The 14,324-nt window shown below is 45.5% G+C and overlaps 1 protein-coding gene across 2 annotated transcripts in view; it reads left to right on the forward strand.

Annotated features, from left to right (window-relative positions):
- NUAK1 (NUAK family kinase 1) overlaps positions 1 to 5,224 on the forward strand; it is a 68,644-nt gene extending 63,420 nt beyond the window's left edge. For both annotated transcript variants that reach the window (XM_030856182.2, XM_060305652.1), the window contains exon 7: positions 650 to 5,224. In XM_030856182.2, the coding sequence (XP_030712042.1) occupies positions 650 to 1,803 (1,154 nt within the window). In that variant the 3' untranslated portion in view covers positions 1,804 to 5,224. The remainder of the gene's footprint in view (positions 1 to 649) is intronic.
- Positions 5,225 to 14,324: the final 9,100 nt, after the last annotated feature.

The raw sequence follows: 14,324 nt of genomic DNA on the forward strand, positions 1-14,324 counted from the left end.
GGTGAGCACTTGGGTGTGGGATTCCAAGCCTGGCCAAGGCCCGGCCAGCCTTGGGGATGGCCCCCTCTCAAGGCCCAGGCGTGCCAGGTGTGAACACCTCTCCATCCTTCTCTGTCTCTCCCTCTCTGATGAGAAGCCTTTTCCTTGCCGTCTCAGCCCTAAATTTCCTTTTTGTGCTGACACATTTTCCTGGTGACCTGAGCGCTGTGTGTTTATATAAACCTAACTTTGGAGAACTAAAAGCCATGGTAATCTATACCTGTTTTCCCATTTAGTAAAATGATATCCGCCAAAGGAATGGTGGGGCCCTGCTTGGGGTCAGGTCTGGATTCTTTCCTGGTTACCTGGCCTTCCCCATTTTATACAGATCTGAGTTGATGGAAAGGCAGCAGTTTGACATTCCGTCAGTAGCATGGAGAAACATGCCGGGCTCTGATAGCCCACTGGCCTGTGGCTCTGAGTCCTGATGACGCTTCCTGATGGACAGTCTGGAAGGCTACGGCTTCCTGCTCCATGGCGTGGCTGCACCAGGGCTCCATTTGGCCTTTTCCTCAAATGAGTGTGTCTCCTTTGCGCCCCCGGAGCGTCCGCTTTGGAAAGCCCAAAACTCCCGTAAAATGTACCGTTCCTTCTGCTTCTTGTCCCACAGATGCCCGAGGCCTCATTCGGTGGATGTTGATGGTGAACCCCGACCGCCGGGCCACCATCGAGGACATTGCCAACCACTGGTGGGTGAACTGGGGCTACAAGAGCAGCGTCTGCGACTGCGATGCCCTTCACAGCGCCGAGTCCCCACTCTTGGCCCGCATTATCGACTGGCACCACCGTTCCACAGGGCTACAGGCTGAGGCCGAAGCCAAAATTAAGGGCTTGGCCAAACCCGGGGCCCCCGAGGTCATGCTGGAGCGGCAGCGGTCGTTGAAGAAGTCCAAGAAGGAGAGCGACTTTGCTCAGTCCGGCCAGGACTCGGTGCCTGAGAGCCCATCCAAGGTGAGCTCCAAGCGGCCCAAAGGGATCCTGAAGAAGCGGAGCAACAGCGAGCATCGCTCTCACAGCACCGGCTTCATCGAAGGCGTCGTCAGCCCCGCCTTACCCCCCGCTTTCAAGCTGGAGCAGGACTTGTGCCGGACTGCCGTGCCCCTGCCAAGCGCCCCCGAGGCGGAGGTGCCCGCTAAACTCAGCCCCAAACAGTCGGCCACGATGCCCAAGAAAGGCATCTTGAAAAAGACCCAGCAGAGAGAATCGGGTTACTACTCGTCCCCGGAACGCAGCGAGTCTTCGGAGCTGCTGGACAGTAACGATGGGCTGGGTGGCGGCATCCCCTCCCCGAGCCCCCCGGATCCGGCCAGGGTGACGTCCCACAGCCTCTCCTGCCACAGGAAGGGCATCTTGAAACACAGCAGCAAGTACTCAGAGGGCACCATGGACCCGGCCCTGGCCAGCCCCGAAATGCCCACACTGGAATCCTTGCTGGAGCCCGGCATCCCTGCCGAGGGCCTCTCCCGGAGCTACAGCCGGCCTTCCAGCGTCATCAGCGACGACAGCGTCCTGTCCAGCGACTCCTTCGACTTGCTCGACTTGCAGGAGAATCGCCCTGCCCGCCAGCGCATCCGCAGCTGCGTCTCTGCCGAAAACTTCCTCCAGATCCAGGACTTTGAGGGGCTCCAGAACCGGCCCCGGCCCCAGTACCTGAAGCGGTACCGGAACCGGCTGGGAGACAGCAGCTTCTCCCTCCTCACGGACATGGACGATGTGACTCAGGTCTACAAGAAAGCGCTGGAGATCTGTAACAAACTGAACTAGCTCCCCAGGGTGCAGGGGTGGGTCGGGGTGGGTACAAGGGAGGAGTGGGAGTGGTGACTGGGCTATGGACAGAGCTGGTTACCTCTTTGCTGGCCATGACAACAGACTGAAAAAGGATCGGTGCTGTCTTGCTTTGGCCAAATTTGCAGCCTTGAGCCAGTGCGTATGAGGGAGAAGTGGGCTCTTGGCCAGTCCTGCCAACTGCCAGTCAGAAGTGGGATCCTCATTGGCATTTGCTTTACGGCACCTCCTAGAGTCCAGGGGAGGTGGTGTTGGCCAGCACTTAGGGGGTGGGGAGGGAGCATATGGGAGAGGAAACGTTTCCCTAGAAGTCGTCCACGTGCTTCTGGAGGAGGGCAAGACAGACTGGGGCCATCTGCTCTGAGTGAACTCAGAGCTCGCTCCTTCTCTCCTCCCGCGTTAGCAGGCTTGGTCTGCCTGCAGGGGGTGGGCACGTAGATTTCATCTGAGCTTGAATCGGTAATCGATGGATAGGGGCTGCTGGGTGTGCTGGTTTGAGTAGCCCAGACAGTGGGAAGGAGTGCTGTGATTGAATAGTAATGGCTGCCATGGAGATGGGAAGGGGTGCAGTAGCACTCTTGCCGTGTAGTTGCCATCCTTGACCTGGCTAAGGCCTGGGAGTGCTAGTGTAGATCCCGTGGGATCTATGTTATCTCTTTCATGCCACTGGTGTGGCATTTGTTAATTTGCTACTCTGCCTTGAATGGAAGACAGGGCCTTGGTCAGAGAGAGAGTGCTCTGAACACTGCTAAGGACTTAGAGCCAGCCCATGGTGATTTTTTGGCTTTCTGTTGTCTGCCTCTTCTTTCCTGGTGTCTTCCTGGCTCTTCAGCACAACCTCCAAGGGTAGACAGGGAAAAAGAGGTGGTGTCAGAGGTCAAAACTATGGTGTATAACAGAGCTTGGAACCCTCTGTGATCTTTTGCAGATGAGTGGAAGTTGATCCACACCAGCAAGGGGACAACTTGTCCATTTCTTTAACATCTCAATATTAACTGGAATGCTGCCTTGTGGGTTCTGACCTGTGTGAATGTTTTGAATTGGATGTGATATCGTCCATAGTCCCCAAAGGAGTAACTCGCTCAACCATTAACCTTGTTTACTCGTAGCAAACGGTTTCCCCATCCACTAAGGGTAGAATCCTCAGAGGTAGGCGAGTTTCCTTCTAGGGAGTTAGTGTGTAGGTGGGGTATTTGGATGAGGAAAGGTAAGTCAGGCGGAAGGTGTTTCCCCGTACGAATCTAGGTATTCTGTGTCCTACCTGCCTAGAACTCCTAGGCTTTAGGGGGAGCGTTCCAGCCACTCAGATGAATAAGGTGCTTCAAGAGCAGAGTGGGTTGGGAGGAAGCAGAGCGGAGAGGGAACACTTCCCTGGAAGTCCTCCAGATGGTTCTGGAGGAGGCAGAAAAGAGGTGTGACAGGACTCTTAGCTTGAAAAGTAACATAGCTAACATAGTGTAACTTCTAGACACCCGGATTACAGGTGATCAGATGTCACGCCCACAGTGGGGCATCTTCAGATACCGAGTTTGGAATTAATGGTCTTATTTGGGAGTTTGGGACAACTTCAGGTTCTACTGGCCCCAGCTAATTGAAACTTTTGTTTCAGGATGGCTGACTTCTGAAAGCCAGCTAGACATTTAAGGAGAACTAGTCTTGGGGGTATTTTGGGGAAAACCAACAGATCATAGTTCATGGGGAGAAGAGAAGGCATTCACCTTCAGGTACTAAGAACATTGATTAGAATGAAACTGCCCTTTTCCCTAAGGAGATGGCTCCATTTCTCCCCTTGTCACCAGCTCTGGGGCTTTGGCTTGTGCGTCCCTTCGGGTTGAGCTGAGTAGTGTAATATGGGAAGCTTTCCGGTTTCCCTTCATTCAATTCCACCTCCTTCCTGAACTCCAAGATAGGTTCAAAGGGAAAAAAATTCCGTAGCTAGCAAACTGTGTATGCGGCGTGTGGGTGCGCGGAGGGCATTCTGCAATCTCTAAAGCTCCCTCCTTGTCTCATTTTACGCAACCTCTTCTGGACAGCCTGCACTGCCACACTGCTGGTCCCTCACGCATGGCAGCCAGCCTGGTTGGTAGCTGTCAGTATGACTTAGGTATAACACCTACCTACTGGTTGGTGTATTTTCCTCTTGCCCAAGTGATTGTGTCTGTTTGGTATTTTCCATCCTTACAATCTTCAAGTACAAATGACACTATTAAGGAACGTCATTCTACCCCCACCCCCAAAACACATGTATGTTCTCTTTTGTCAGTAGAACCAGACAGTGGATTGTGGTAAAGACAGTCCTCCACTCAGAGGAAGAGACCCTGAGTTTAATCCTGGTGTGCTGGTGGCCTTAGGCACCTGCAGTATCTCCGGGGCTGAGTTTTCCCTTCAGTGAGGGCTGGAGGGGTAGATTAGCTGGTCTCTCAGGCCTTGCCTAGTTCTGACATTCTGCTAACATCCTCTGATTCTGGACGTGATGCTGACTCTGTCCTTTTAAGGAAAAACTTGGAATAGAGGGACAGGCCCTCAAAGCAGCTCCCTTGCTTCCTGATTAAGTCCTATCATCCCTTCCAGCCAATCCCAGCCAAGGAAATTATGCTTGATTCATTTCCATGGAATTACAAGTGAGAGACACTTTGATGACCTGGTGGACCAAGCAGGAGATTCAAGGTCAGCTCTCCTGGTCCTTTCCTTGCCTCTGTGGGCCTTTCAGTGTCTTAGTTTACACATCTGCCAAAGGAGTAGACTTATACTTCTTGTTACAGGTAAATTTCAAGGCATGATCAGTTTTCAGGAAGTGCTTCAAGACCCCAGGCAAAATGAAAATGCCAAGTACTCTCTGAATTTCCATCCCTGTTACAAGGTGCTGCTTCTGCAGATGGCAAGGTGCATCTTTCAGGGTGAGACTCTGGTGAGTGTTGGCCACGCCTGCGGTCTTGAGTACAAATGTGAATGACTGACTGACTGCTTATTGCCAAACTGGAAATGTTCTGTAGGGATTTACTGGCATGGTATCATTCCTAGAAGAAAAAAAAAAGAGAGAAACTTGACTGCACATTTTTTTTAATCCGTGTTGTGACTTTTATTTAATTTCTATTTTTTTTTGGTAATAAAAAGTTGACTTTTTTATTTGAATTTGTCTTTTTTTATTTATTGGTCTGAAAGGCATTTCAAAGGTATTATAATAATATATTGGTGTAATTTAAACGGTGCAACATGCTTTATGTCTCCAGTCAAAATTGGTTTTCATTCATTTGATTGGTTTGAGCCCAGGACAGCCTACAGGGGAAAAAAAAAAGCTGGATAACCACCCAAAGTGTTTGTATTTTCATTGGAAACTGATTTGTTTTTTGTTTTTGTTTCTGTTTTTATTTTTAAATTAAATAAATTGCCATGAACTGAACTGAACTGGGACGTTGCTTCTTTATTTGGTTGTTTTTTTCTTAGTTAAGAGAATGACAGAATGGGTATAAGTAACAGAAACCCACCTGTTAGCTTAAGCACAAAGGGGGAATTTCTTCGAAGTTCCCAGAAGAGGAAATGTAGCTGGCCGTGCAGTTGCAACCAGAAACTGGAAAAGTAGGACCCAGTCCCTCTTTTCTGCTCCTCCTTGCATGCCGGTTTCATTCTTCTCCTTCTGTAGCCTCACTTTCTCCTCCCTGGTTTTATGACCCACCTTGGCTTACCCCATAGCTTCCAAATTTACATGTTCTCAGTTCTGGTTTCCAAAAAGTTGACCCTTTTCCCACAGTCTGGACTAGAGATGGCATCAAAGGTTAACCCTTAGCCATACTTGCTCGCCACATGTCAGTTTCCTCTGCCTGCCCCCTGCCTCGGCCTCCCTCTATCCCAAGGGCAGACAAAGCGATCATATGGTTGCTCTGAGTCCAAATCATTGGGCCATATTTCCTAATGGGGAAGGCCACTGCTCTGCCTATAATAAAATGCCGTCCTTAGTCCCATTTGCCATTGTTTTTTGTGCTAACAGACCCTCAGGAAGCTCTTGGAAAGAGGGATGAATAACAGGGTAAGATTGAGGAGTTCCTGGATCCCCGTCATGATATCAAATGACATCCAATCCTACCCCTAGTCTCTAATGTTAGAGAGTCATGCTGTGCACTGAATATCAGTGCTAGGGATCCAAGCAAGAGAAGTCTGACTTTCCAACGAAAGTGCAACTTTCCAGTTTGGACATGATGATGGCTACTGAGTCAAATTTCTTCACCTCTTTGGGCCTCAGTTTTCTCATCTGACTCGTGGGTATGTTATTGCTACCTTTGCCAAACTCTTAACAGGGCTTTGAAGAAGGAAGGAGAGTATTTCTGTGAAGTTAGCCTGAGAGTAAAACTCATTATGAATGGGAAACTATGGTCCTTTCTTTACAGGGCAGTATTCACTGACTTTTAAAACAGGACGTTTGAGACAATCTGCCTGGTCTGGAGACTCTTAATTCTTGCTTTGGTCTCTACTGCTGTTAGCAAATGGGCCTGTCAGTCGTGCAGGATAAGAGACTAAGGGGAGGTTCACCTATAAGTGAACCCCTTTGGCTAAATGCTGGAGAGGGTGTGGAGAAAAGGGAACCCTAGTACACTGTTGGTGGGAATGTAAATTGGTATAGCCACTATGGAGAACAGTATGGAGGTTCCTTAAAAAATTAAAAATAGAGATACCATATGATCTAGCAATCTCACTTTTGGGCATATATCTGGAAAAGGTGAAAACTCTAATTTGAAAAGATACATGCACCCCAATGTTCATAGCAACACTATTTACAATAGCCAAGACATGGAAGCAACCTAAGTGTCCATCAACAGATGAATGGATAAAGAAGATGTGACATATGTGTGTGTGTGTATATATATACACACACACACACACAATGGAATACTACTCAGCCATAAAAAGAATGAAATATTGCCATTTACAGCAACATGGATGGACCTAGAGATGATCATACTGAATGAAGTAACTCAGAGAAATATTACATGATATCACTTTATGTGGAATCTAAAAAAATAATACAAACAGAAACAGACTCACAGACATAGAAAACAGACTTATGGCTCCCAGAGGGGAAAAGAGAGGGAGGGAGGGATAAATTAGGAGTATGGGATTAATAATACAAACTACTATACATAAAGTACATAAACAAAGGATTTACTGTATAGCACAGGGAACTATGTTCAATATCTTATAATAACCTAGAATGGAAAAGAATCTGGAAAAATAAACTGAATCACTTTGCTGTATATCTGACACACAATATTGTTAATCAACTATACGTCAACAAAAAAGTAAAAAAATAAAAGTGAACCCCTTTAGAAAGGCATAATTTGGCAGTCAGATAGGAGGAATAGCATATGCCTGTTCTAGAGGCTGGACCAAATGTGACATGCAAGGGGTAGAGAGGAAATAGGGGTGGCTGGATTGGCACAGCTGACATGTTGTCAACTGATAGGTCAGTGAGGTTAATGGGAAGTGGTCACTTTGAGGAAAATCAAGAGAATTAATATTTATTGAGCTTCTACATGGTGCTCACTTCATCCTGTTCAGTGGCAAGTGGTATAAACCCAACTTAGTCCATGTTAAGTAATAAGACGAATTTACTGCTTCTTGCAACTGAGAAGTCCAAGATGCATGTCTCAGGCACAGCTGGATCCAGGGGTTCAAGTGATGCCCTTGGCCTCTTTTTTGCTCACTGTCGCTGGATGTGGGCTTCATTCTTAGGCAGGCTCTCTCTGCATGGCAGCAAGAGATCTCCCGGTAGTAACAGGGTTATGAGGTCTTCTTACTGTGTGATCCTAGAGTCAGAGAGAGATTCTTACTATCCTAGCATTTATGTGCCAAGAAAGGACTGTGATTGGCTTTTTTTGGGTCATTTGTCTCCCTCTGGCCCAGTCACAGAGTCCAGGTGGAGAGATGCTCCAATTGGCTAGCCTCGATCCTGTGCCTACCCTTGTGGTACACTTGAATGACAACTCCCTCAGAATCACATAGTTGGGGAGGGCACCTGTCCCAAAAGAAGGGATGCAAGCTTGACAAAAAGTAACCCATGTTAGTTACAACTTTTGGACATTAATTTCCTCACCTATAAAGTAGCATTAAATGATTCCTAACTTTCAGAGTTATTGTGAAGATTAAGTAAATCACTTAATACAGGACTTGACACATACAAGATTTTTAATTTATATACAAAAGATCAGGAAAGATACTATAGAAAGGAGAGAGATTTGTTAGGAAGATTTTTAGCTGTAAAAATCAGGTGTAACAGCAAATTCAGCTGAAACTGGTTTAAACACTACAGGGGCTTTATTAGCTCATATATTTGGAATTCTAGAGATAATGGTGGATTTCATGGTTACGTAGGTCTAGGGGGAGAAATGGATAATAAACAAGTAAACAAAATCCCTGAAAATTACAGATTGTGTAAGTGCTATAAAGGAAATGGATAGCGTGCAGAGTCAAGAATTAAGGGAGGGGATACCTCTTGTATAAAGGGTAGTCAGGGAAGGCAAACCTGAAGAGGGACCCTTGGGGAGAGGTCTGAAGATGAAGAATTAGCTATATGAAGAGTGAGCGTTCCAGGCAGAGGGAACAGTACATGCAAAGGCCTTGATGTCTTCAAAACAGAGCTTTACAGGGTTAATATCTGGTCCATCTGTATATGACAACCATGGTCCAGGAAGTCTGGTGTTTTGCTAAACATCTGTGGCCACATTCTAACATGAACTGGCTGTGATCATTTATGATTTTGTGTATCCTTAATTACAAGTGGCTGCTTCCTTTGACAGGTGGTCCCCAGATGAGACACATGCAATTTTAAAAGAAGGATATGTTTTCACTGCAGAAATTCACTGCTAATTTACTGAAATTTATGGAGAGGATGTTTTTAATCCTCAGAATCCTGTGAAGTTTGGGGTATGGAAATGGAGCAGCAGTGATGCTCTGTAAAGACCAGAAAGTGGGGTCTAAGGTTTTCATGTCATAAAACCTGCCCCATGCTATTACAACTTTCTGGTTCCAGTAGGGAATTGTATAGAAAATTAGCAATCAATTTTGTTTGAAAATTATGACAATTATTTTCTTATTGATGAAAATTTACACTGCCCATCTCTACCTGACTGGGAATATCCACTGCATCTTCACCAGTAGTTTCCTCCATCCACTCCCTGAGCTAGTTTTCATTTCTGAATTAGTCTGGATGGGCTATGTTATGTGAAAGTAACAAACCCTGAAATGTCAGGGGCACAATATGGTGAACGACTATTTCTTACTCTCACCCAGTGCAGTACAGCTTGGGCAGCTCTTCCTGTCATGCTGTCTCCATGCAGGCACTTTCGTCCTGCGGTTCTTTCATCCTGTGGTCCTGCCTTCTTGAGGTCCTTCATTTCCAGCTGTGCCAATGGGGGTGAGAGAAAGCACAAGTCAGGGCCTTTTAAGGAGCAGGGCTGTACGTGGCATCCATCATTTATGCTCAAATCCCACTGGCCAGAACTCAGTCACCTGACCCCAACCTAACTTCCTGCATAGTCTTCAAGTCTATAGTACTTAGAAAGTGAGAAGTAAAATGGAATAGATGGGCACATAACAATGCCTGTCACAGCTTCTGTCAGTTCACCGTGGGTTGGCGGGTGGTGGTCCCAGCATAAACAGAAAGCATTATTGTTAATAGTTACCAAGTGCTGACTGAGCTGCAGGCGGTGTGCCTACCCTTTAATACATCGCCTCTTTTAATGTTCCTCGTGTTCCCTTACCTCCAAGATGGGGAAACAGTGTTGGAAACATGCAGTAACTTGCCCAGGTCATCCAACGGTTAAATGTGGAGCTGGATTCAAATACAGGGTGGGCTGACCGGATTCTGAGCCCAGGATTTTAATTGCTCTGTTGTGCGCCCGAGATGATCCTTCTTCAAGTCAGGCTCCTTGATCATATGCCCCATCCTGTCACCATCCCTGTTCATGGAAGTGGCATTTTCCTGCAGGAGCTAAGCAGATAGCATGAGGAATGAAGACACTGGCCCAAGTCTGTGCATTCTCCAAACAAACATGGACAGGAGAGCGACCATCCCCCCGCACCCCATTGGTATCAGCTTCTAGAAGACCCAATCTCAGCAGATGGAGTTAACAGAGTTGATTCAGATTTCTGAATTACTCTAGAGTGAAATGGGTTGGAAGAGTGAGTCTTTCCCCATCCTGAGAACCTGCTGTGTCTTAGAACTCAGTAGATGGGACAGTATGTCTTCAGTGGCTGGGTCCCTTCTGTCCAAAACTGTGTATTCACATGTACCCCCCAAGAGAGCTCTACAATTCTTTCCTGTGCTGATGTGCCTCAGGGGACCCTGCTTCTAGAGAGCTGAGAGCACAAAGCAACTTCTTGGAGCTACATGAAAACACAGGATGTCAGGCTTGGCTGCATGGACCTGCCTGGGGTCAGGCACTGCAACAGCAACTTTTATCACACTAAACACAGAGCATCGCCATGTCTTCAAGGCCTAGACCAGGGCCATTATACAGGCATGGCCCCAGATTGGGCTTCCAGAGGAACACCTTGCTGTTAGGTGAAACTGAGTGTGGGGAACAGTTCATTTCAGAGGTAGCTGGAGAAAAAGAGCTCCCCAAAATAGCTATCTTGAGAAAGTTCTGCAAATTGGAACTTGTGAATCACTGAAGCTGAAAAACATCTGATTCAGCCGTGCCTAGCGTCTTGCAGAAGCTTCAGCCATCAGACTTTGGAGTCTACACAAAAGGATGTGTGCAAAGCAGAAAGCCCGATACAGACCTCTGAACCAGGCCTGCTGGTTAGCTCCAAAGAGGACGTGGTTGTGGGTTTAACCCCTGTGAAGTACAGATGGTCCGTGGTAGTGGGTGCTGCCTAGGCTGACTTCTCATAAACACCATTTTGGGCATAATGATGATGAACTAAGAGGCATGGAAAAATGCCTCCCCTTTGAGAGAAACAACTCATAATCACATGGTAAGGTCTTTTGGGGATCCAGAATAGTGGTGGGTGGGAGGAGGCAGGCAATTAACATTCAAATAAATAATATGACAGATGATGATAAGTCAATGGAAGAAATAAAGCAGGACAAGGAAATGGGGGTGGGATGAGGGGCAGTAGTTTTGGTAGAGTGGTCAACAGGGAAAACTTTATTGATTAGGTGACACTTAGGCAGTAAGCCCTACAGCTCCGTATTGAAAAAGTCTTCAGCCAGAGGACAGCAGCAAGTGCAAAGGCCTCGGGTAAGGAGTACACTTGAGGGGCTCAAGAAACAACAAAGACCCGGGTGTCTGGAGCAGAGGAAGCAGTAGGAAGAATGGCTAGAGATGATGTAAAGAGGTAGCTGGGGCATCTTAAGCCACAGAACCCCACTATGGAACATATGGAGAGATTTTTTTTCTTGCGGTTTGCAAGGTATGGTCTGAGGACTGCTAGAAATCCCCCAGACCTTCTGCAGCTACATAGCTGCGTGAAGACAGATTTTCTTCTTATTTTTGTAAATTGATGGCTCTAGGGTTTACTGCATCCATCTTTAATCACAGTCTACCTTCCAATATTATGCCACTTTCATTTCCCCCATTGTTCTTTATGCTACTGTTTTCACATGTTTTACTTTTACATGTTTTAAACCCCACAATACATTATTACTGTTTTTGTTTTTAATTATCTTAAAAATTAAAAATCAGGCCATATCTTTTATGTTTACCATAATTTCATGTTTGCTGTGTTTTCACTCCTCTGCGTTCCAAGTTTCTCTCTGTTATCATTTTCCTTCTTTATGAAAAACTTTCATTAACATTTCTTCTAGTGATGATTAGCTGGTGACAACTTCTCTCAGCTTTTGTTTGTCTGAAAAAAAATCTTTATTTCAACTTCAGTTTGGAAAGATATTCTCTGGTTATAACATTTTAGGTGACAGTTTTTATCTTTTGTTCTTTAATCATTCCACTGTCTTCTGGTTTTCATAGTTGCTGATGAGAAGCCTGTGAAAATTTTGTTCTCCATGTATGGTATGTCTTTTTTTCTGTGCAACATTTCATATTTTCTAGTTATCACTTTTTATTTAGCAATTTGATTGTGATTTCTCTTCGTACGGTTTTCTTTGTGTTTATCCTTCTTTGGGTTCATTGACCTACTTACATCTATACGTTCATTGTTTTTGTCAAATTTTGGATTTTAAAATTGCCATTATGTATTCAAATACTCTTTGTATTTATTCTTCTCTTTCTGGAACTCTAGTTACATAGGTTATACTGCTTGATATTGTTCACATTTTCTTTTTTTTGACAATGAGGCTCTGTTGGCATTTTTTCTAGTCTTTTTTTCTTTCTCTGCTTTGTTTTGGATTTGTTTGGAGGGGGTATGTCTTCAAGTTCACTGATGTTTTCTTTAGTAGCATTTAATCTGCTTTTAATTCCATCCGGTGAAATTTTCATCTCTAAAGTTTCTCTTGGGTACATATATGAATTCAGCAATATCTCTCTATTCTGGCTGGTGGGAGTTTGAATATTTCCAGCCCTGGGTGATCTCAGAAGTCCTTTGGCCTGCTGCTCCTCGACAAGTTCTTTATTATGTTATTTTTCTTTGCTCAGCCTCACAGACTTTCTCCCTACACATTAGCAGATCAGTATTTAAAAACTCAAGGTATCCCTCTGCAGATTTCTGGAGCTCTTTCTTTGCATAGAGCCCTCCTCTCCAGTACTCTGTGCCCCAAATCTAGCTGACTTGGTCTCCCTGATAGCTGTCACTTTCTCTGTTTGGGTTCCCCCTCCTTGTGATTCTCACCAGAAACTGCCTCCAGGTTAAATTGTTACCTTATTTTTTCCTTTCCTTTGGAGATCATAGACCTATGTTGCTTGTTGTCTAATGTCTGAAAACAACTGTTTAATATTTTTGTTCTGTCTTGCAGGGTTTTTTTTTTTAAAAACAGTGGGGCAAAGGAGTATCCCACAGGAGTTTCTCCTTCGTGGATAGAAGTAAAAGTTGAAGTTTAGTCATTTGCCCAATCACAGAAATAATTCATGGCTGAACTGGGTCTTAGCCTCAGATATGACAGACTTCAAAGCGTGTGCCATTCACTGTTATGAAAATCGTGTTCTTCCTCACCACCCCCATCCTCTTTTTAAAAACACATTCCAGAAAGAAGGCAGGTAAAAATCCAATCAGTGAAAGGCAAGTCAGTTATTCTGCTTACTGGTAATTCCAGTAAAAATGATTAGTCAGGGAGTTTGCCATGGTAGTTGGCTACTGCTCAGAGGTGCCCTGCCAAAGTGAGCTTGCACTGATGTTTTCCTTGTGAGTGAAGAATCTATTGGGGCAGCTCTTCACTTATCTGTTCATTCGTTCATTCATTCTATCATTTATTCATCCATTCAAGATTATGGAACAGCTATCACGTTCCAGGCACTAGGCTCTTCTTCACGTTGGGGAGCAAGAAGTCACTCCCAACGGGTTCTCTTTTGCTTTCGTCTTCCTCTCCTTGTTCACTCTCCCAAACCTTTAACATGATCATGTGGGAAAGGCCCAGATGGTGACATTTTCAGGATGTCTCCCAGGACCCTGGTGAAGCTTCTAGGGGTTAGGAGAGAAGTTAGGGTCTCCTTCCCTATTAAACGTCAATACCCCTGGGAGGAATCACACATCAAGCCACTAAGCCTGAGCCAGCCATGAATGTTTTAGGAGAAACGTATTAAGTGCTGAGAATCAGAATGAAGAACAACATAGGCCTCTTGGGAAACGGGACAGGATGAGAAAGCAAGGGAATTCTCACAGGAAACGTGGCAAGGATATACTCTGAAATGTTACCTTAAGCAGAGCCACTTAAGTATGCGTCTCCTGCCTTCCTCGGTCTGGGTGTCATAATAATAACAAAGTGAGTAATGTTTTGTAGGTTATAGTTTCCCCCTATACACAGTTTTTCCTCGAGGCTGCCTCTCAATAGTCCCTGGAGGTAAACATTAATACTGCTGAGGAAATGGAAGCTAGGGAAGGGCAGTCATGGGCTCAAAAGTCATCCAGCTGGTAAGTGCATGGCCTGAATCTGAGCTCAGGCCATCTAACTCCAGGGCCTCTGATCCTAAAATCTGCTCTGTCATCTAAGCATGCAAAGTTGCTTGCTATGACCGAATGATCTGTCTTCGTTACTCGTGCGATCAGTTGAACATTTTGTCTGTGCAACCCCTCCACGGAGCACCAAGTTCTGTGCCGAAGGTCATCTGGGCTCTTGCATGCCATCCAGATGTTTGTTGCCAATCTTGGGAATAATTTCTTCCCCTTTGTGACTGGTTGATTGGAATGGAAGTGAGAAGCAAGTCTGGCCAACGACTGCCCGGGAGACCAAGAAATGACAAACGAAACCGTACAAAGATGTTCTCATCTTAAAGCTCTGCACTCCATTTGGGCAACTATATTGGAAAGAGAGGACTTTTGAGGAAAGGCAGGAATTAAAGGATAGTCTATCACCAGGTTTGCTGCTGCTGGAAAACAAAATGCAATGTATTGGGTTG

Source organism: Globicephala melas, chromosome 10, assembly GCF_963455315.2.
Source record: "Globicephala melas chromosome 10, mGloMel1.2, whole genome shotgun sequence".
Classification (NCBI taxonomy): Eukaryota; Metazoa; Chordata; class Mammalia; order Artiodactyla; family Delphinidae; genus Globicephala; species Globicephala melas.